This window comes from Eschscholzia californica, unplaced genomic scaffold, assembly GCF_041429995.1.
Source record: "Eschscholzia californica isolate CP2 unplaced genomic scaffold, dmEscCali1.0.p SCAF_1, whole genome shotgun sequence".
NCBI classification, from domain to species: domain Eukaryota; kingdom Viridiplantae; phylum Streptophyta; class Magnoliopsida; order Ranunculales; family Papaveraceae; genus Eschscholzia; species Eschscholzia californica.
In genome coordinates, this window is record NW_028238198.1 from 31,930,455 (window position 1) to 31,954,469 (window position 24,015).

The 24,015-nt window shown below is 34.8% G+C and overlaps 3 protein-coding genes across 4 annotated transcripts; 2 read left to right on the plus strand and 1 right to left on the minus strand.

Annotated features, from left to right (window-relative positions):
* The first annotated feature begins 3,772 nt into the window (after positions 1–3,772).
* On the plus strand, positions 3,773–7,456 carry LOC147566103 (secondary thiamine-phosphate synthase enzyme). Of its 2 annotated transcripts, none has more exons than XM_086652577.1 (7): positions 3,773–4,205; positions 5,235–5,295; positions 5,392–5,486; positions 5,588–5,621; positions 6,729–6,783; positions 6,884–6,926; positions 7,185–7,456. In XM_086652577.1, the coding sequence occupies exons 1-7, from the start codon at positions 3,918–3,920 to the stop codon at positions 7,254–7,256; spliced, it is 648 nt and encodes a 215-aa protein (XP_086508703.1). In that variant the 5' UTR covers positions 3,773–3,917; the 3' UTR covers positions 7,257–7,456. The 2 variants fall into 2 exon arrangements, with proteins under 2 accessions (XP_086508703.1, XP_086508704.1); XM_086652578.1 differs by lacking the exon at positions 7,185–7,456 and adding an exon at positions 6,983–7,125 and having other exon boundaries at positions 3,858–4,205; positions 6,884–6,949.
* Positions 7,457–9,550: 2,094 nt separating this feature from the next.
* LOC147566104 (calcium-binding protein CML38-like) lies at positions 9,551–10,465 on the minus strand. The gene has a single exon (XM_086652579.1). It carries the CDS (start codon positions 10,287–10,289, stop codon positions 9,693–9,695), a length of 597 nt encoding a protein of 198 aa, XP_086508705.1. The 5' UTR covers positions 10,290–10,465; the 3' UTR covers positions 9,551–9,692.
* Positions 10,466–20,936: 10,471 nt separating this feature from the next.
* Positions 20,937–23,976, plus strand: ASPGA1 (N-terminal nucleophile aminohydrolases (Ntn hydrolases) superfamily protein). Its single transcript, XM_086652580.1, has 3 exons — positions 20,937–21,504; positions 22,632–22,865; positions 23,291–23,976. The coding sequence occupies exons 1-3, from the start codon at positions 21,340–21,342 to the stop codon at positions 23,846–23,848; spliced, it is 957 nt and encodes a 318-aa protein (XP_086508706.1). The 5' UTR covers positions 20,937–21,339; the 3' UTR covers positions 23,849–23,976.
* The last annotated feature ends 39 nt before the right edge of the window (positions 23,977–24,015 follow it).

The following is a 24,015-nucleotide window of genomic DNA, read 5'->3' on the forward strand; positions in this document are numbered from 1 at the left end:
ATGTCTACAAAAGTCGAAAAATATATTTTTGATTAGCACAAATATAATATGCATTACACATTTTGTCAATGGACTCAAGATCTTAAAATGTCTCCAGGACATTTTGTCTATGGATCAAATGTCTTAAAATGTCTATAAAGACATTTTGTCTACAAACTCTCAATGTCTTGAAAATGTCTATGAACACATGTTGTCTATAATAACTCATCCGAAATGTCTTGAAATGTCTACGGGACATTTTGTCTATGAAAGTCTGTGAAAGTCCCGCTCCACTACCCCCCCCCCCCTAAGCTGACATTGATCAGATAAACTTATTTTTTTGCTTGTTATCTATGACAAAATATTAGTTAAACAACTAAATCAAGAGTTAAGAATAGGATCAATTCTAAATTACCCAAAACTAAGTTCGGTTACCCTAACATGTTCTCTCAAGGAGATTTAAACCCAAAAGAATACTGGAGTAATATAGATTTTGGCGGGCTCAGTTTTGGTAGAAAGTGTTCAATGTATTCCTAAAGCTGATTGTGTTTATAGTTGGGAATTTGGGAAAATGTGAAAGTATGTCTTGAGCTTTTTATATGTCAAGCTCAATACAACCATTCAAATTTAGCTTTATGAGAGACACAAATTTGAGGTTTCTCGGAGTATGCATTGAAGCTTGTCTTTCAAGATTTGACCATTCTTGAGCCTCTACTTTCTTTCTTTAATGTGAAAGTTTTTAGGTTATCTACTTGTAATTCATAGATCAGGTGTAACATAAGTGTAAGTGCACTTAGTATGAAACTACTTGTGTAGTTATGTGTACTAGGGTTGGTGTCACCATTTATTGGTGAACTTAGGGGGGGTAGTGGTTGGGGATTTGGAGGGACATTGCCATGTCCCTCCAAATCCTATGTTATTGGTTGGGGACATTTTAAATGTCCCCAAATGTCTGTGTTATTGGTTGGGGACATTTAAAATGTCTCAAAATGTCTCTAAATGTCCGTGTTATTCGTTTGAGACATTTCAAATGTCCTGAAATGTCTGTGGTATTCGTTAGAGACACGAAATTACGGACATTTCAAGACAAATTGGTTTTGGAGACATGTGAGGACATTTTAGTGTAAATTTGGAGAGCCTTTGGAGAGAAAATGTCTTTCAAAATTTGGAAGACACTTGCGGACATTTCATTAAGAAATATAAAAATAATTATTATTATCAAATTAGATTAAATAATTTATAATAAATAATATATAAAAATATTAATTATTATAATACTTTATTATAGTAATAATGATATTATTGCCATTACTATATTATTATATTATTATATTATTATAATATTATCTTATTATTATATTATTATACTATATTATTATTATCTTATTATATGTTACTATATTATTGTATTATTATTATATTATATTATTACTATATTATATTATAGTAATAATGATATTATTATCATATTACTATATTATATTATTATTATCCTATTATTATTACATTATTTTCTTATATTACTATATTATTGTATTATTATTATTATATTATTGTATTATTATTATTATTATTATTATTATATTTTATAATATTATCTTATTATATTACTATGTTATATTATTATTATCTTATTATATGTTACTATATTATTGTATTATTATATTATTATATTATTATATTATATTATAGTAATAATGATATTATTATCATATTACTATATTATATTATTATTATATTATATATATATATTAGTATACTATATAAAATAATACGTATTTACCAATTGTTCATCAATGTTCACAGATATCTACGGATGGCTACCAAAGTCGAAAAATATATTTTCGAAATAATGGTACAATTATTTTTAATTCATATGATTAAACGATAATGATAAAATTAAATAAATAGACGTCCACTAATTGTCCATAAATGTCCTCAGATATCCACAGACGTCCACAAAACTCGAAAAATATATTTTTAAAATATGAGTACAAATATATTATTTTGTATGGTTAGACAATAATGATAATACTAAAATAATAAATGCCTACCAATTGTCATCCATGATGAGATAATAATAATAATAATAATAATAATAATAATAATAATAATAATAATAATAATAATAATAATACTAATAATAATAATAATATAATAATAATATCCACTACACATTTTGTCCATGGATTCAATATGTTGAAATGTCTCCAAAACATTTTGTCTATAAACCAAATGTCTTGAAATGTCCATAAAGACTTTTTGTCCATGAATCAAATGTCTTAAAATGTCTATAAAGACCTTTTGTCTACAGACAAATGTCTCGAAATGTCTTAAAATGTCTCGAAATGTCTACGAGACATTTTGTCCACGAATGTCCTCCTAAATCCCTATCCACTACCCCCACCTTAGTATGAAACTACTTATATGTACTAGGGTTGGTGTCCCCATTAATTGGTGGATCTGTAAGCTTAGAACATCTCCAATGGGAGAGTCGATAAGAACTCTATAATTCTCAAGTGTCACGAGTTCACCTCTAATTTATTTCTACCGCATGTGGTTATTAGAAATACTTTTTAATGTAAAGTCTAAAAGTCAAGTATTACATTAATGAATATTTGATGTGACCTTCAAATATTTTTATAGGTCTTCTTCAAATTTTAAAATATAAATTTTTTCGAGTTAATTCCTATATGGCCCCCTACTTTGTGACCAGCTTCAAATATGGCCCTCAAATTTCTGTAAATTCAAATATGACCCCCTATTTTCACACAAATGCCATAACTACCCCTCCTATTAATGTATTTTCAAAATAAAAAAACCTAAATTCTACCTCACTTCCCTCTCCATCACTCATCTCTCTCCACGTCACCTCTCTCTCAACTCACCTCTCTCTCTCTCCAAGTCGCCACTCTCTTCTCCGATGAAGGTCGCCGGCCGGAAAATTTTCCGACCGGCGACCTTCAAACTTAAAAAAAAACAATTTCACTCATCTCTCTCTCTCTAAAAATTCCGGCGAAGGGGGTTTCCCTTCGCCGGAATTTTTAGAGAGATGAGTGAAAAAAAAAATTTAAGTTTGAAGGTCGCCGGCCGAAAATTTTTCCGGTCGGCAACCTTCATCGGAGAAGATAGTGCTGACTTGGAGAGAGAGAGAGAGAGAGGTGACGTGGAGAGAGATGAGTGGTGGAGAGGGAAGTGAGGTGGAATTTAGGTTTTTGTTTTTAATTTTATTTTGAAAATATATTAATGGGAAGGGTAGTTATGACATTTCCATGAAAATAGGGCGCCATATTTGAATTTACAGAAATTTTGAGGCTATAAATGAAGCTGGTCACAAAGTAGGGGGCCATATAGAAATTAACTCAATTTTTTCATATTATCATGAAATTTCCAATTAAATGTCCAGAGATGATTTCTTAACAAATTTTTAGAAAATTTATGTTACACTCTAAGATTTAGAGTTTGGGTGTTAGAGTGGAGAGGCTCTCGTAACCTTTAAGACACTTGAAAGTTGACTCTCGTATAATACGGTTTTATTGGCAAGTGAAAATACGAGAAACTTCATATACGTTTTTCTTTATTTTTAGGTCAGACTTCATTGTTACTCTCACGTACTACTTAAATCTCATTTTACCTCATTTGTTTTACTATTAACGCTTAGAGTCATTAGTAATTTTTATAAAGTGATTACCAGTTGGGTTCTATTCTTCAATTGAGGTTTCAGGCTCGAAATATTAATTCATGGCCCTCAAAATATATTAATCTTTCAAGATATACAATGAAACAAATAATCGAAAAGGAAAACTAGAGAAAATCGGCTCCAACACATACTTCATTCCTCATATTTATTTATTTTTTTTGTTTTTGAAAGCAGCCCTCATAATTTAGGTTACACATTAACCACAAAAAAGAAAGCCACATCACAATGTGGTGAATCCATGAATTGGAATTTCACAAGCAAGTTCACAATAGCAAGTATATTTTTGGTGCTGACATTGGCCTCAATAGTACCTTACTATTTACATCTTTGGTCAGGTTTCAAGGTACCAATGCAAACTTCATCACTCTTCTTCGCTTCAAAGGCCTTCTCCACTTCAATTCACATCAAATCTCAGCTCAAGCAAACTACTTTCAACGATCAGAAAACCATGGCTTCTCCTAAATGGGCTCAGAAAACAGTCACTCTTCCTGCTCACAAACGTGGATGTCATCTTGTCACTCCAAAGGTATTGCACATTAAATTCACTGATTTCTTATCTGGGTTTTCTTTTTTGGATTGAATTGAGAATGGGTTCTATCCAGATTTTCTTTTGATTTCAATGGGTATTCAGAGTTGGGTATGGTTTGTTTAACTCAAATTTTAAGTTCAGTCATGTTATCGAATCCAAAGGTAGAAATTAGGTATTGAATTTAACACTGAAGTTATTTGGATTTTGGGGTTGTGGGTTTATTTTAATTTGCATGATTCATTCGATTTTAATTGGTTCCAAAATTTGGTGTTTTCAATCTGAAGTTCATGTAAATTAGGTTTTTGTTGTTGCTGCTACTTTGGTGAATAACAGAATAAATTATGATTTTGATGGTTTAGCTTGTTATGATTACTTTTTAGAATTTGTGATTGGTAGACCAAAAATTGGGTTTTTGTGATCATTCAGTATAATAGAAGGTTTTCAATCTGAACGTTTGAAAAACACTGGTTAGGTTCTTGCAAATAATTGAAACCATGAAATTGTGTTAATTAGCAAGTTGACTACAAAAGATTTCCCTGCAACCTCATCAAATAAGATTAGATCCTAGAGTTTGAGGGTTTCTGAAAATCGAAGAGAGAATCGAAAATAAAATTGAGGGGGTAGAGGGTTTAGGTCTTTCCCAATAATAAGAGTGATGAAGAATCTTGATTTTGGCTCTCTAGGGTTTTGATTTGCTTGTTTTAAACATTTGGACCATTGATTTCGATCAACGACCCAGATCAAGACGGCTGGGGTGATGGAGTAAATATGTGAACTTTCTAGGGATTACAAACAAAAATCCACTTATGAGTTCCATTTCTGCGCCATCAGCCACGTGAAATTTTGGTACATGGTTGGCGGGTAATTTCAGCTATCAATTTTGATATGTTAATCATCTACTAGAACATTCAATTGTCAATGGAACCATATGAGTAGTTCACATTCTGGCCGAACTTAATGCTTCATGTGTTGATTGATTTCTAATCTTTATCGATCTATGTTTATGGTTAATGGTCTCTCTTTCAGATAGTAAAGGACATTCAAGAAGATTTGTCAGGATTCAAATGTGGACTTGCACATTTTTTCTGTAAGTGGATTTCTAAATCACGATACTTAATCACATATTCACATCTATATTTGAAAACCACCTCTTATCTGAAATCCAGCTACTTGTTACTTCCAGTGCAACACACAAGTGCTTCTCTAACAATAAATGAGAATTATGACTCGGATGTTCGAGATGACACTGAAACATTCCTCAACAAGATAGTTCCAGAGGTTAGTGTGTTTTTCTCTTAGTCTGTATACTTTCGCCAAATGCCAAATTTGATGGTAAATTGGTAATGGGGGGTCTGAGTTTTTCCAGTCACTTGTTTCAGGGTCGTTCTGCTCCTTGGAAGCACACACTTGAAGGTTAGTAGTTAGTACAGAAATTATGTGTCCTGAATTTCTTTCCCTATTTTATTTGAAGGCAAGTAGGTTTATCATGTTTGATTGGTTGATTGTGTTATATGGTTCTATCTCTCGTGTTCATTTGTTTTTAAATGTTAATATGCGGTAGGAAGTGCGTAGATAGAGTTTTTGGACGATCCGAAGAAACTGTCACCGATTTGTATCATCTAAAACATGAACCCTTAGCAACCCATTGGGATAATCAACCATCTGGTCTTCTTAAACCTTCAGTCTAATTTCCTGTGGAGACATGACTCACAAAATTGAGCATAGAGAAGCGAAGCAAACCAAAAAAGTTCAAAAAAAGACGAAAAAGTGAAGTCAGGTTTTAGGGGATGCAAGAGGACTCGAGTTGTTAGTTTACTCTTCGGAGTTCATATGAATAAGAGCACTTTGGAATGGGTAGGATTATGGCTCCTCTTGGTATCCTGTCAACTTTTGCAAATACTCGAAACCCCCTTTTTTTTCGAAATAACATGATTACATTCATTGGCTTCTGATACATCAAATGATGGAATATGCTCATAACTGCCATTAACTATTATGATCATACCCCTAAAGGCCATACAACTACCTTATAGGCCATTATTTATACCCTTAATAACCCAAGTTCACTAAATCATGGATTCCACCTCCGCTGTTAATCGAACCTGGGACCTCCGAGGTTTTGGAGTAGATGCACTACCAATTGAGCTAGCAGTTGTTGGCCGGGAACCCCATTTATGCCTTGGTGGTATTTGTCGCATGAATCAGTTCCTAGTTAGGCCACATGAATTTGGCAAAATACTGACCCTTTGTTTTTTTAAATATGGCTGTAATAATTTACACAAATTTTATTGAACTCATGTAAACAAGCTACAGGTTCATTAATGTTTCCCTGGCAAAAGACCAAATCATAAAATTTAGATAGTGTAGTAACAGACTAACAGTTACTACGATAATGGAAAGTCTATCCGCAGGACAAAAAGTTAGACTAAATACATCTTTCATTGGAATATCATGGTTGTTATTAGTTAGTTTAGAAGCTTAATCAAGAGTTGATTTTGGATTCCATGGCCATTGTTGCAGGTCCTGATGACATGCCGGCTCACATTAAATCATCAATGTTTGGTTGTACTCTCACGTACGGATCCCTCTCACCCCACTGTATTTTCAACGATGATGTCGATAATCTCTCATTCACTTACCAATACACTTGATTGACATCTGTTTCTTTTTCGCAGTGTTCCAATAACTGATGGACGCCTCAATATGGGAACTTGGCAGGTAATTGTGAACAAGTGACCGTTAACTATTTTAGTGGGTTTTTCATAAAAAAAAAAAACTATTTTAGTGGGTCTCAAATGTCATTAACCGCGTCAGAAAAAACGCAATGAATAATGAATCGAACTGATCCAAACTTATTTTCTAGTAGATTTTGACTTCATCTGAACTGAAAAATGAAATTGGGAGTAATGTTGTGACATGATTTTTTTTTCTCTCTCTCTCTATCTCTCTTTGTCTGCCTCTCTTGTTTGGTTTCAGGGAATATGGTTGTGCGAGCATCGGGACTATGCTACTCCTCGAAAGGTTGTAGTCACTCTCAACGGCGTGTAAAAAGGCAAAAACCAATGTCAAGAGACTTTTGATTTTCTTGGTTTATGTTGAAAAGGGTTAAGAGCTTTTGGTTCAAAGAATGAATCCTATACTTGTTCTCTTAGTTGGGCTCATCTTTTCTTTTATGCCGCTTTTAATTAGTAAATAAAAGTACTTAGTAAATCAACTTAACGAAGTGCTAATATATCGTCTTTGCTACTCTTGAGTTTCTCTATCCTTTTTGTGTGTTTGGTTGATTTGATACTCATATGCAGAATTATTAGTTTCGTAGTTAATCGTACAAATTATAGTAAACTATTTGTGATTAGGAGCCATTTTAATTAGGTTTTATTCTGTTTTGGCTCTTAATTTGTGACCAGCTCACAATTTTGGTCCCGATAAATGTCTGACAGTTCGATTTGGCCCCTAAGGGTCAAAAGGATTTCAATTTTTCCTGAAGTACCCTTAGGTGCCAAGATAGAATTAAATCTCAGAAGCTTTAAAAACATTAAAGTCACCTCATCTCTCCCTCTCTCCTCTATTTCATCACCTCTCTCCTCCATTGGCATCTTTCTCGCCACCTCATCACCTTCCCGACGAAGGTTGTTGGTTGGCTAAATTTTCCGGCGTACTTCAAACTGCCAACAGTAATTCTGAAAAAAGTTAAAAAAATTTTGTCTCGAAGTTAAATCGAACTGTCGAACACTTATACAAGTCAAAACGGTGAGTTGACCACAAATGGAGGACAAAAACAAAATTAACTTTTTTTATTAATTGGACGAAAACTAATTGGAAACATCAAGACAACAACCCTGCTAGGAAGACCCCCAGGTGTACTCCCCCTCATAAGATAAGAGATATTTTGACCTTTCACAGAATTTGTCAAGTGCGAAAAGATCCAAATATCCCTTGTTTTTATTAGCCAAATCAACTATAGTGTCCTCAAATCATTTTTCTTAAGACAAACAAGGAGTTGACACCCCACACAGAAGTAGTGATTGCGAGTGAACCAACCCACTACTGCTGTGACCAGTCTCCAACTATCAGTGGAAAAACGTGCCTTTGAACACAGATAGTAATTGGGCAAGTTACATGACTTTTGACTTTCAAAATGGTGTTTAGTTTGGACTAGAATAAGCATAAGTGGATTTCTGCTTAAAACTGTCACTTCAAGATTCATACATGAGGGGATATTCCTCAGCTAAATCCAGTTTGACTCTAGAATTCGTCCACTTCCCTCTCTCTCATTGGTTGTTTATTATTATTATTATTATTATTATTATTATTATTATTATTATTATTATTATTGTAACACCAACAAGTGAGTGAACTATTTCAACAAAAAAAAAAAAAAGAGTACTACCAGACTATGAGGACATTTCAACAAAAAAAAAAGCTGACTATGAGGACTCCCTCAGGAAATGCGTGGTTGAGGATATCGTTTTTCTAGTAACATCAAGCGTGGTAATGTTTTCCACACGTAATATATTTAGCAAAAAATCCGAAATGCACTAAATTAATATATATATATATATATATATATATATATTCAGTTTGCTCTCAAATACTTTTAAACAAGAATTATACAGATTGGACTATACTCATTTGATAAGATCAAAAAATAAATATCAACTTTCATAATTGATTTTTAAGCATAATATCAAAGTTTTGTATTCATTATCTATAACTAATAGTTGTTGTTGTTCCTAATAATTCAAGATATAATGAATTGAGAAAGTAAACAAAAAATTGACAAAAGAGAGTATTGAACTTGTGAGTTCATGCTTGTTGCACAAGATGTTTACTAACTAATAGCGAGTAATCAAGAGCTACTTGGTGTCCCAGCGCAGTTCCAGATACTGAGTAATCAAGATCTACTTGGTGTTCTAACCCAATTCCAACAATGCGCTTTTCAGACCCAAAAAGTGTGATTGCGTAATGTTGCATTTTAGCACACACTAAAACCTGTTTCGCATCACTGTGCTCGATAAAACAAATGAGGAAAGCACAAACCCCAAAAATATTAAAGTTCTAGGCCTACTTCATTCATTTCGAGTGTTGGCCAAAGGTTCCACATAGTTTCCGTGGGAGCGTAAGCGGACTCCCACGGTATAAGATTAGGTCGTGTAGTCGATGGACAAATAAGTGAACATTGCACCCCCCTCACATAAACCCACTCCATTAACTTCTATCTAAAACTATGTATTTGAAACCGACCCAACCGAAATTAGGCAAAATAAGTTGAACCGATAAACTAACTTCAAAGAATATCAAGTAGAATTGGCTCAGAGCTAATTATATACAAGAGGAGATTATGAAGAACTAGGAGTATGAAATATCATTAACAAGAATCATTTACATCTGTGCAATTCTCAATTAGTGAGTTGCCACTTTATTTACACTTATAATCAAATTAAATGCTACTACTACTTAGAAACTAAAATACTCATAAAAAAATCAACGCATCATGACCGTAAACTCCTCGAAACTAAGCATACCATCACCGTTAAGATCAAATTGACGAATCATAGCCTTACAATCTTCAATCGTCTTAGACTCACCACCGATTCGACTCAACATTCGTTTCAAGCTCTTAGGAGTAATACAACCTAACCCATCCATTTCATACATCTTAAACGCTTCTCTTAAATCTTTCATCTTCTCTTCTTCTCCGTTCGATTTCACCAACTTCACAAAATCATCAAACCCTAATAATCCATCTCCATCTGAATCTGATAATTCCACGGCAGTTTCTGCCTCTTTCAATGTCATTTCGCCGCCGATCATCTCCATACAACTTTGTAATTCTAATGCTGAGATTTTTCCGTCGCCGTTTTCATCGAAATATCTAAAAACACTTTCGAGTTCTCCAAATTTGTGATCAATTACTTCATTTGGAGGTTCAATTACGATATCTTCGTCTTTCTTTGGTGATAATTTCCTGCACAATTTCTTAAAAATTGATTTCTTTGGTGAAGAAGAAGAAGAAAATTCTTTCTCAGATGATGAAGAAATTGACGAAGAAGGGGAAAGAGATTGAGTTTTTCCGATCATTTTCTCCGGTAGAAAATTGGTTGGAAATTGAAACTAGGGTTTCTGAGACTTACTTAATTTTCCTTGTTTAGTTATAAGATTTTTGGATATGGGAGAAGTGGAACGAGGGTTTAGGATTTATAGGGTTTATGGTCGGTTTGTGTTGGTTAGGATTTAGCCTAGGTTTTGACATTTTGTTTTGATTCCGTTACAGCTACCAGTTTTTTTTCGCGTTAATAGGAAAGTGGGTAGAAACAGCTTTGAGAAGATAAAGCTGGAAGGTATGTCCGTATGTATGATTAAATAATAACGGTCAATACCATTCTGAAAACGCGTACAAACTAACTGATATACTTCGTAAGTCGGCTGTTTTAGGAAAAAACGTAATAACGAAGGATTTGTTTGGTTTAAATTTAATACTAATTGAAAGGCAAACAAAATCTAAAATCTATGACAGTAGCTGCCTATTAAAGGTTGTTAATGGACAGCAAATCAGAACATCATATGGATAAGGGCAAAGAGATGTCGTCTTGAAATATAATTTTGAATTGAAAGTGTTATTATATTTTCTGCTAAATTAGGTTAGTTGACTATTTCATATACTTTTTTTTTTGTTGAGGATTACAAGAAAAACAAACAACTAAACAGCACTAGAAATAAAAGTCGGGAGGACGTTCCAAATCTTGCTTTGGTGGTGCTTTCTTCCCCATTTAGCCATCATATCAGCTATCGAGTTATTCAGTCTAGCAGTGTAGGTGAACTTGGTGTCGGTGAATTGATTCTTCAAGTGTAGGATTTCGGTTAAGTGTTTTTTGGATTGCCATTGCGTTGTGTAACTTTGATCTTCCAAAAATTTCATCACATTGAGGTTGTCGTTCTCGATATGAACATGAGTGATTTTGAGATTGATCGCCCAAATGAGAGCAAACTTAATTGCTATACATTCACATTCTTCCGCGTTTTGGCCTCTAACTGAGTCTGCAAGGGCTGATATAAAATTGGCTTGAGTATCGTAAATAACACATCCAATTCCTGCCGGCTTTGACAGGTTAGTGAAGTATGAGTCAGTGTTGATTTTGAGAAATGGTGTCGATGGAGGGCTCCATTGGTGTTGCTTTGGTTCTTTGACTATAGTGGTATTGTTGACGATGCTATAATAATCTGGATCGTCTGCAAGGGAGATTGTTTTTTTGATGTGAAGCATGCTTCACATCTAGCTTTCCAGATAAACCATAGAATTTTAGCATAAAGGTTAGTAATTTCCTCATCTAGATACTTCCAAAGAAGAATCCATTGTTTAACCGAGGGGATACAATCCGTCCTGACCTGAAAGTAAAAACCATATTGCTTTGGCATAGTGACACTGCAACAGAATATGATCAATAGTTTCATATAGTTTTTAGTTTCAACCTACTATTTCAAATTTTGATACATAGGGTATGTATTACGGTTGGGAATTTGGGGCAGGAGCCACAAACCCGGTCAGGAACGCTCGGATACTATGGAAACTAAGGAGGGCTAAAGCCCGACGTAGGTAGTGCTTGCATGGCCTGTCTCTAGATAATGGACGGGCTGGGGTTCCATAAAAAACCCCAACCGAGCTCTATACCCGCCTCTAACGCCCAATTGGAAGGCCCACACATTATGAACATTATATAGGCTCACAAACGAGATATGTGTGGAACACTAGTGTGCGAAGCCCCACCCGCGTAAGAGAAACGGTTCATTCCCTTAGATCTTACAGTCAAAATTCAACCGTCCTTTTAATCTGAACGTCTGATATAGGGTTAGATTAGGGTCGGGAAAACGGTCCGAGAATCCGAAACCCGATCCTAACCGCCCGATCCGAGGCGACCCGGAGACCGAAGATGATCCGACGCAGGTTACCCGGCCCGAAATTTCGGGCGTGCGTGGGCGAACATCGGGTAGGGGGTCTTACCCGAGGTCTGTCCCATACAGACTCGAAATTCAAGCCCGATCCGCTCGACCGAATTCAAGCCCGACCGCCCGAAACGCTTACCCGCCCGCGACCTAAACCCGTTACTCGCAAACGATACCCGCGACCAATACATCTCCTATAAAAACCCTTCCTCAAACACAAACCCTAAAAGACTAATCCGCCTCTCTTCCTCGTCTCTCCGCTTCTCTCTCTCTAACTGGTTACCACTCCATCAGTAAACCCTAATCCCTTCTCATACAGAAACCTTTCTCAAACGACCTCATCACTCCATCTCTCTCTAAGACTCTAACTGATTACGGCTAACCCTAATCCCTTCCCAAACAGAAACCCTTCTCAGACATACATACCATCACTCCATCAGTAAAGCTACAACATTGGTTGGTAAAAAAGTAAGATGATGTTCGGTTCTTCTTTGATCTAAGGTTTACGGTAATTTTTTTTTTCATTTTGTTTAAGGTTGTAAAACATATCTTATTTGTTGGTTCGTTTTTATGATTTGATATTATGATGGTTTGTTGCTATGATTTACTGTAATCTTTTTTGTGTGATTTGATAGTAATGTTGTAATTTTGTTTTTTATGTTCTTTATATGTTCTTGTTTGGTCGAACAAAAGTACAAAACTTTTTGAGATGGTTTTGTTTAATATTTTGGTAATTTTGGTTGGTAATTTTGTTTATTATGTTCTTTATATTTTCTTCAGCCCTAATCCCGGCAAAATAAAAAAAACCCTAATCTCAATAGTAGTGGAAGACCCACAGTGTTGCCAAATCTGTTTTGCATAAAATAAAGTAAAATTTAGGGTTTCATAAATATGAAATTGGGTACTTTATTTAGAAATATAATTATAAATAAAATGGTTGATTTAAAAAATTATAATTTAATTGGTCAGTTATTATTTTTTTCTCAAAATAACCCGGGCCCGTCCAACCGGTGACCGTTGAAGCCCGCTCGGGCAGTCGGGTTCGGACGGGCTACGGGCAGTGAATATGTGGAATGTGTCCGGTCCGATCCGCCCAGTTATTAATAGCGGACAAGAGATTTTGGGGTCCGATCCGCCCGAGTCCGGCTATATTATGCCCGAGTAAGGGTGGAAAAAAGATCCGGAAGACCGCTATCCGACTCGTTCGACCGAGATAAAAAGTGTCCATGGACACCTGATGGTCATAACGGTCAGTGTCCGACCGGCCCGAAAGAATTGGCGGACGGTCACGGTTAAAATTTCTATGTCGAAGGACCGACCGCTAACCGACCGGTACGAGTGACCGAATAGGTTGACCGACTAAACTGTCCTCATTTTTAGAAGTTGACCGTTGAATTTATAGACATATGAATATATGATGATCGTTGGCTATATCATATAGTCCTCTAGAAGACCAGAGCCGTGTCTTGAGGGGGGCGGGCAGGGCTTTCGCCCTGGGCCCCCCACTATAATGGGGCCCACTCCTCTCATTTTCTATACACTAGACAGGTTAGTTTTTTTCTCCCCGGTTGCTTTGTACATGTGGCATAAATTAAGGACTTTCCTCCAGACTTTTACGCGCGTCAATCAAGGAACTTTCCAACAGACTAGTAGGTTTCCTATTTAATCTCTCTAACTTTTCTCTCTCTCACAATTAATACATACGGCTACTTTAGAATAGGAATTTTCCAAATCAAATTAAGATGTCATTGTTCATCAAAAAAAATTAAGATGTCATTGTTCATCAAAAAAAATTAAGATGTCATCCTTCCCACATCCTCTTTCCAGTTGATCTATGACTATATCGTTATATTTATAGGCTTTAATTGATATAACCATTAAAAAAAATTCTTTTTCTTTCAAACTTCATCTTTGAAACTAATTGAGAAATTCTTTTTTAGCTATCTCGCAACCACAGTCTACTTTAATTTGTTCGAGTTTTTCTTTTGATATTCATTAATAACAAATTCAATCACCTAAGTATGTATTTTATTAGTTAGTTTTTCATCAAATTTTCAGTACCATGTTTAATAGCTTTAAATATTTTCCAAGATACATTGTTAATTAATTACTAAATTATTTGTTATCTTTTTAAGGCCGAATTATTTTGAGTTTTCTTTTTATTTTACGTATAAATTTTTTATATTTTATTTATACACTTAGCAAGAATTTGGCCCCAGGCCTCCAAATTCTCAGACACGGCTCTGTGGAAGACCAAACATTAGTGCATGGCTTAATTATATCTTGTCAAATGATGATCAACTGTGTTTTTTCCTTTTTATATTTACTTTTGATTTCTTGGCTAAACATCTTCATTTGTAAGTAATTTTGTTTGTGGTAATAAAAATAAAGTTCTGAATCAAGTAAATTTATTGGAAAGTCCGGATCGAGACCGTCCAATGTCCGACTGGACCGGTAAAATAAACGGTCTTGGACCGTCAATGGACAAAGAATTCTTGAGAGCGACCGTCCGAGTCCGCCCGAGTAAATAGGTGGTCACCAACAGTTTATGTCTGAGTCGACCGGTTCGATTAAGTTAGAGTCCGGTACCGACCGGTCCAGACCGATTCCCACCCCTATGCCCGAGCCCGTACGAACCCGCCCGATTCCCACCCCTAGGTTAGATGCTTATAAATAAGATGTTTACTCTCTTTAACCATCTTCTCTCGATCGATCGTCTAAATGATTGTGATAGTGTTGAAGAGAAAGTTAGTAACTCAGTGCGTGAAATTGTGTAATGTTCGTAGGTTCTGGGAAGAAATAATCCTTCGCCACAATTAAGAGAGTGGGGAGGGAGAGAGAAAGAAGGTGTTGGTGGCGGTGGAAGGAGAGAAGGTTAGAAAAATTCCAAGTTTCAAGGTCACTAACAAAAAATTGCTTGCCAACGACCTTCTTGAGTCGAAGAAGAAGGAAACATAAAAATGAAGTGGAAGACAAATACATATTCTTTTCTATAATTACAAAAAATTTATAATGGAAAGTTTGACAAAAATTAGAGGCCAAACAGAACTACCATACTTTTTTTGGAGGCCAAATTTGATCATAAATTGGGAACCAGAATACGTTTAGTGTGCAATTAATGCATGTAGCCTATTAAAAATAAGGTTAATTCGATTTTAAGTTCCAATCTGTGACCAACTGATTAATTTGATCTCCATAAGTGTCGGACATTATATTTGGCCCTCAATTACGTCTGGTAGTTCAATTTGACCTCACTCTATGTCAAACCTTCCATTTTTACCTTTACGACATTTTTATAATTATATAAAAAAATTTAAAAATCCATTTCACATTTATTTCTCTTCCACTTCATCCTTTTTCCTCCACCACCTTTTTCAACTGGGTGGGGGGGGGGGGGGGGGGGGGGGGTGGACCAAGACATTGGGAGACATTTTAAATGTCCTCAAATGTCCGTGTTAATAGTTGGGGACATTTGAAGTGTCCTCAAATGTCCGTGTTATTAGTTGGGGACATTTCAAAATCTCCAAATGTCTCTAATTGTCCGTGTTATTAGTTGGGACATTTTAAATGTCCGTGATTCATTGGGGACATTTCAAATGTCCTGAAATGTCCATGTTATTCGTTTGAGACACGAAATTATGGACCTTTCAAGACAAATTAGTTTTGGGACATTTGGAGACATTTTAGCGTAAATTTAGAGAGCTTTTGGAGAGAAAATGTTTCTCCAAATATAGTATACATTTGAAGAAACTTGGGGACATTTCAGTATGGAAGATAATAAAAATATTTATTATTATCAAATTAGATTAAATAATATATAATAAATAATATATAAGAATATTATCATATTACTATATTATACTATTATTATATTATTATAATACTATCGTATTATTATATTACTATATTACTATATTATACTATTTTTATATTATTACAATATTATTATAATATTATCTTATTATTATATCTATTATATAAAACAGAAGGGAAAACGATGACTGGGACAAACATCCTTTTTTAATAAAGGATATTGTCTGGAAGCCCTTATCAAAATTTAAAATATAGTCCTTCGTAGAAATAAAGTTACCTATTTAAAAAACAATAGTCCTTTCCTTGTTAGAAATAAAAAAGATATTATCTAGAAGCCCTTCTCAAAATTTAAAATATAGTCCTTCGTAGAATAAAAGTTACCTATTTAAAAAATAATAATCCTTTCCTTCTTAGAAATAAAATAATTAATTTAAGAAAAAAAGAAACAAAATAAATTTCAAGGGTTAAAAAAAGAAATTAAAATTTCTTTCTCGCAATAAAATAATAACTAATTTAAGAGAAAAGAAACAAAAAAATAATACAAAAAAAATAAGGGAAATTTTATAAGGCCTCCCCAATTTTGTTAAAAGGCCTCCCCATGAACCATTTTACTTGCTAAGGTGTCGTTTGGCAAACAGAAGTAGAAGTACTTTTGCTTGTAGTAGAAGTTTTTTTGCTTTAAAAAAGTAAAAAAAAATTAAAAGTATATTTGGCAAAAATGTTACTTATAAGTAAAAAAGTCAAAAAGTTAGTTTGGTAACTCAATTTACTTTTGATAATTTTATTTTTCTTTCTCATAGAGATACTTGATTTTAATTTGGATTTATTCAAGATTTCCACGATTAGTCTTGTATACGAATTAGTGGTGATATTGGTAGTAATGGTGGTGCTAGAAGGTATGGTTATGGGTTGTGGCGGTGGTTGAGGTTTGATGGTGTTGGTGGTAGAAAGGTTTGATGGTGGTGGTGGTAGAGAGGTTTGATTGTGGTGGTGGTGGTGGTAGAGAGGTATAATGGTGGCATCGGTGGTGGAGGTATGATGGTGGCGATGGTGGTGGAAGTACGGTGGTGGTGGTGATGGTGGAAGTATGGTGGTGGTGATGGTGGAAATACGGTGGTGGTTGGAATACGGTGGTGGTTGGAATACGGTGGTGGCGGTGGATAAAGTATGTGAGTGATAGTGACGGAGTTATGGTGGTGGTGGAGGTATGATAGCGGCGATGGTGGTGGTAGAAGTACGGTGGTGGTAACGGTGGAAATACGTTGGTGGTGGTGAATAAGGTATGTGAGTGATAGTGACGGAGTTATGGTGGTGGTATTGATGGAGGTACGGTGGTGGATAAGATATGTAGGTGGTATTGATGGATACGGTGGTGGTGGCGGTGGCGGTGAAGGTACGGTGGTGGTGGTGGTGGTGGTGAAGGTACCGTGATGGTGGTGAAGGTACAATGATAGTGGTGGCGGTGGTGGAGCTACGAAGTGGTTGTTGTCGAGGTGTGGTTGTGTATAGTGGTGGTGGTGGTGGTACGAAGGTGGTGGTGGTACGAAGGTGGTGGTGGTGGTAGTGGTACGAAGGTGGTGGTTAAGGTGTGGTGGTGCTAGTTGAGGTAGGGTGGTGGTGAGGGTAGAATGGTATGGTAGAAGTTTAGTTTGGTAGTGGAGCTGAGATAGAAAAAAAAAATTCGTCAAGTAAAATTCATGCATGTCTAAAAAAAAAGTTACTTTATTTTGAAGTCAAAAGCTAAAAATTTTAACTTCTACAAAAAGTCAAATTTTAACTTAAATGAAGTCGATAATTTTTGCGTACCAAACTAACTTTTTAACTTTTCTACTTAAATAAGCAAAAAAGTAACTTATTTTAGTGTTGCCAAACGACACCTAAATTATCACTAAGGGGAGGCCTTTTAACAAAAATGAGGGGGCCCTATAAAATCTCCCAAAAAATAATAACTAATAAAAAATCTTTCTCTCTCAATAAAATATAACAATAAATTTCGTAACATTTGATTGATACAAGTGTCCGTGCCCTAGGGCACGGGATATAGCCTAGTTACTATATAATTGCACTATTATTATATTATATTAATACTGATATTATTATCATATTACTATATTATACTATTATTGTAATATTATCTTATTAGCGTGGTTTTCTTTTTTTGTTAAGGAATCTTATTTGTGGGGTTGGATGAAGGATCACTGCAAGCAACACAATCTGAAGGAGGATCCCAATTCATATTTGAAACAAATAACTGTGCTATGAGAATTTGGGGGTAAATCAGAAAACGATACAAAAAAATAAAAGAATTGTTGTTTTTTAGCAATGTTGCCATACACACAAGATATGGGGAAAATCCTTAGATCTTTTATTTTCTGTTTAAAATCCTTGGGCAGTTGGACCACCCTTGATTCTAAAGATTTAAAAGATTTTAGGATCAAAATCTTTCATTTAAAAATCTTAAAAGATAGAATTTGATATCAATAAAGATTGAACATCATCTTTTCTTTCTAGTTTCTAATTGTTCTTGAATTAGAATTGTATAACTCTGTATTTATAAACTCCCCACACCCACTTTCTTTCTCTCAAAGTTTAATCAGAGAGAGAAGAGAGAACTAGAGAGGAAAAGTACAATGAGTCGTATAGAGAGGTATAATAATGTAGTTAAAAGTGAGTTTATTGTTTATTCTGGCAATGATGTGAAAAATCCATTAAAGGAAACTCAAGTTTTAATCAAGCTTCGCATTGAAAAACAGATTGGATTAGTTAATGAAGCTACTGGTGTTTCAGACATTGATGGTGCCTTTCAAGTTCTCCAATTTCCTATTAATGAATTCTATTTTTCACCATTGGATGAAGATGAAACTGAAGATGTCGAATACCCTTTTTACCATATAGATTCGCTTGTCTTTCATAACGTTTTCGATTCAGTTTTCGCCAATAAACTAAAGCAAAGTTTAGAAGATTATGGTGAAGAAATTTTTGGTCTTGCTATGGAGAAAAAACCAGCAAGAATTGACATTGTCATTGATATTATGACAGCAGAGTTTCATTATGAATTTGCACATGATGAAAACAATAGAGTTATTAACAGGGACTGAACCAGAATTTGAAGAATGGTCGGACATCATTCTTGGTCATTAAAAGTGTTGAGTTTAATGGAGTATTAATTTTAGTAGTTAAGAAATTGGCGGCTTAATTTAGTTGTAAGTTACTGGAGTTAACCGCATGTGAGGAGAACAAGGGTTTCTCTCTCCACGTGACTGAAACGTGTGACAGAAGAGAAAAACAAGGGTTTCTCTTACATGCAATTGAAGTGGCAGTCGCACGAGGTGTGTTGAGTATACTTTTTGAGATAAATAAGTGGGGTTAATGGATGAGTTAGTGGAATCATGTTTGTAGTGGTCATAGTGGGTAAAATTTTCGTCTATAAATAGATTAATCTTGGTTTTTTTTCAATTACGTCAAGTTAAGTAATCAAATTCAATTCAGTTAAATATTTTCTTAAATCTTCTTTATTTGTGCAAAAATAATTTTTCTTTATCATTCGAAAATTTATATAAAAGAGAAAGTGTATTAGAAATCTACTAGTAACTCCTCAACTTTCCTCTTTAGCTATAAATTTGAGTTGATTATATATAAATTCAAGCAAAATAAGACGATCTATAATATATCATTTTGTTTGTTATATAACTCATAATTTTTTGACATAAAATTGTAAAGGGTTTTCTGAGCTTGCCCCCTCGTGACTAATGGCCAATTGAGTTTACTGCCTTATTTAATGGATAATTGAGCTTACGCGCTTAGACTCACTATTTTTGACAAAAATATAAAGATTGTTGTTTGGCATACGTGAAATAATTGTGACTACTAAAAACAATTATTCTTCCATATGATTCATAGTAGTTGTAATTCCACCTTGATTTATTGTTTGATTTGGTCTGGAATATGATTACTAAAGATTGATTTTGTTTGTATATTAGTGATTTATGATTTTATTATCACATGTCAAACATGTCCTTAGTAGTTTTGACAGAAATAGTAAATCTAAGTGGGTTAAGCTCAATTACTAATTAGTGACGAGGGGGTAACCCAAAAAATCCAATTGTAAATATTGATAAAGTACTCGAAATACTTCATGTTGGGCCTTGTAAGATGGAAGCTATACTGGTTTAGTTTTTTTTAGGGTGATCGACAGAAAGCCCGACCCATTCCCGATACAAAATGGTTAGTTTTATAGGCAATGCCCATGGTTGTTAAAACCAATGTGTTTTTACCCAAGACTTAGTCAAAACAAGTTGACCTAATATGGTTAGAGGAAAAAAAACGCCAACTGACAATCTTAACTCATCTTTTTTACTTTTTTTTGTCTTAAAAAAAGAACAATAAAACGACTATAAAATTTGCACAAAAATATTAAAAGATCTCTATTTTGTCTTGTAGGAATGAGAATATCAATTGCGACTTGACAAATATGACTAATAGAACTTTCCTTTCAATTTTGCATTGGAGATTCTTTTAGGAAAATAAAATAATACAAGATATATTTTAATTTATTAGAACCCTGTTGAAATTGAATCAACCTAGATCACTCACTTCGTGAATACATGTCATAGTGCGAGCAAAGAAGAAACGACGTAGGCAAACATTGTATCTAACAGAATGACACACTAAGAACCACCTTAAAAGATAATATAACACAAGAGACACCAAACTTCACCAATGGTATATCAGTGGCCAAAAAATACCAAAAAGCATGACAAAGTATTCCATAAAGAAAAAAAAGACAAGGGATTAGGTTTTGTTAATGGGATTCTTTGTTATAAAGATTTAATTGTTTAAGCGACTAACATTTACTATCCATTTTCCAATCCATATCACCTAATCCTTGGCAGCAAAGCACTAATTCAATTGAAAGTAAGATGTCAACTTGTTCTAATTTTGATAAATAACTTAAGATGGTCTTCCTGCCAAAGTACTTCTCATATTATCACTAGATCCATTTATTTCAAGATTATTAAGATTTGGTCATTTTTAGTACTTAGTAAATTAGATTAGTAGTACACATCAGCTGGTCCAATTAGATGGGTCGTCAGCTTAACAACTTACAAGTTTAGTTTAGTACAAGTTGATTCATGGGGGCGGGCCCATATTTTGGTCACCCACCAATCACCCTTGGGAAACAACAACTACTATACTACTATAAGAAGAAAACTCCTCCACCGTCGTCTGACTCAATTTATAGACTCGTGATTCTTTGGATTTCCGAGGCGGACAGAACAGTGATTGGAAGTTGGAGAGTAAAAACCTAATTATTAGCAGAGGCAGCAGTTTCAGATTCAATATTGTTGCCCTGCAATCAATCTAGAGAGAGGAAGAGATGGGTGGTTGGGCGATCGCACTCCATGGAGGTGCCGGAGATATATCAACTGGTATGATACCAGAACGGAGAGAGCCACGGGAAGCAGCACTCCGTCACTGTCTGGAAATAGGTGTTGAAGCACTCAAAGCAAACCTTCCACCTTTAGACGTTGTTGAACTAGTTGTACGTACTAACATTTCTCTCTTCTTTTTTTTGGTCCTTTGATCAATTTCTTTGTAAATGTTTCAAATCTTCTTCATTCTCTATTATGTGTGATTTCGTATACTAAATTATTGATTGTTTTCTCAGTCTGGGTACTCTTCTATAAATTGGTTGTCTCTGACTTACCCATGTCTTCATTTTCCATGTAGTACTTGATATAACAAAATTTTAAATTTAGGGTTCATTGTTATATTCATACGTTAGGTTATTTTCCATATGGCCTTCTAGTTTATAGTATGCTTCCTCCTGCATAGGCCACTAGTTTACATGAAATATTGAGAGAGGGTGAGAGAAACGAAAGGGGCGACAGAAAGGTAAAATTAATAAATTTCTGATTTTTTTTTAAGACGAAGGGATGAAGATGATGAAGTTGGAGAAAGATACAGTCAAGAGGAAAAAAAAAGTAAAGGAGGGTAATTTTTTTTTTTTGAGAAATCGACCACGATCTACGTTAGTCTTTACAAGGCATTGATACATCATGAAGATGTGATAAACACGGTAACCTCCTAAGTTAAACTGATAATGAAAGAAACCTAAAACCCAACAACATGAAAGAGGTCTAAAGCCCAACAAATTAATTACGTTATTTATACCTCTAGTAACCCAATTTCAATAAACCATGGATTACATCTCCTCTGAGAATCGAACCTGGGACCTCCAGGATTTTGGAGTTTATGTCAACACTTTCGACCACTTGGGCAAGCAAGTCAAAATATGACTCAACAATGGTTGGACCGAAAAATAGAAAGGGAGTCATCTCTACATTTCTTGTGAACTCTAAACGTGGTCATATGAGAAATAACGCGTATATGTTAGTATACAAGATCGTCCATATATGTTATTTTAGGAGCTCATCCATATAAGAAACAACACATGTTAGTATGCAAAATCTAAACTAGGGGGCCATATGATGGCCATATTTCGATTTTAAATGTATGTCGACGGTCACTCTGCCCGTTCCCTAATTCCATTTTACGTTGTACATATTTAGTTTAATTTCTCATTGATCATTTTCGCTATTCTTTTCAAATGAACTTAATCATTTGGCCTTTCTTATGTTCTGAATTGATTTTGCCTCCTATATATAGGTACGGGAACTTGAAAATAACCAAAACTTTAATGCTGGTAAAGGGTCTGTTTTAACTTCAAAAGGCACAGTTGAGATGGAAGCAAGTATAATGGATGGCAAAACACAGAATTGTGGAGCTGTTTCTGGTTTATCCACTGTCGTTAATCCTATATCGCTTGCAAGACTCGTGATGGAGAAAACTCCTCATACTTATTTGGGATTCGATGGAGCAGAGGCTTTCGCACGAGAACAAGTAAGTGTGTTATAGTATCAAAACTTGAGATTCCTGGGATTGCTAGAATTTCAGTTTCTTTAGTCTATTTTGAAACTAAAATCCCGCGAACTAGGTTTGAAGAGAAACAAAAATACCACCAAGTACCATCTTTTGGTTCACACCTTCAACATGAAATTTAACTAGATTTCGATTGCTTCAACCCAAATTCCTACCTTAATTCCCAATTGACAATATTGAGTTGTTTCTATGTAGGATGGGAGAAGATAAGGATTTTTTTTATGTATAGCTTTATACGCAGTACCCAATTTTACACAAAAAAATCCTTATCGTTTTTCTAATCCGTTTTTCCTGGTTTTACAACATTTATCCATTCATTAGCTTTCAGTGTCTTAAGAGTTCACTTTTATTTCGCATGTGTAAGTGATCAAAGTGAATTTTTTCAGGGCGTTAAAACTGAAGATCCAAGTTACTTCATTACTTCAGAGAACATCGAAAGATTAAGTCAAGCAATAGAAGCGAACAGAGTGCAGATTGATTATACACCACCTATTGACAAAGAAATCATGGTAGAAACCCACATAGCTAATGAAGATAGCCAAATTGGAACAGTAGGATGTGTAGCTGTTGATAGTCATGGAAATTTAGCTGCAGCTACTTCTACAGGTGGGTTGGTAAACAAGATGGTAGGAAGGATTGGAGACACACCTATAATAGGTGCAGGAACATATGCAAATAGTTTATGTGCCGTCTCGGCGACAGGCCAAGGTGAATCCATTATTAAAACTACCGTTGCTCGAGATGTAGCTGCACTTATGGAGTACAAAGGTTTATCTCTCAAGGAAGCTGCAGATTATGTTATTCAGTCTGTTCCCAAAGGCCATGCTGGGCTTGTTGCTGTTTCGGCCAAAGGAGAAGTCACTATGCCATTTAACACCACAGGGATGTTTAGGGCTTGTGCTACCGAGGACGGGTATTTTGAAACAGGAATATGGCGTGCTTGAAATCCAAACAATCAAACTTCAAGTACTTTTGAATCCCATTACAAATATTATGCTCATTATGGAATGTTCTAGTATCTATAAACTAATTCGTAATAATGTTATGATTAAATCATCTTTCCGAAAGAAAAGAATCATTGGATATGTCGATTTAACAATGTTAAATGTCA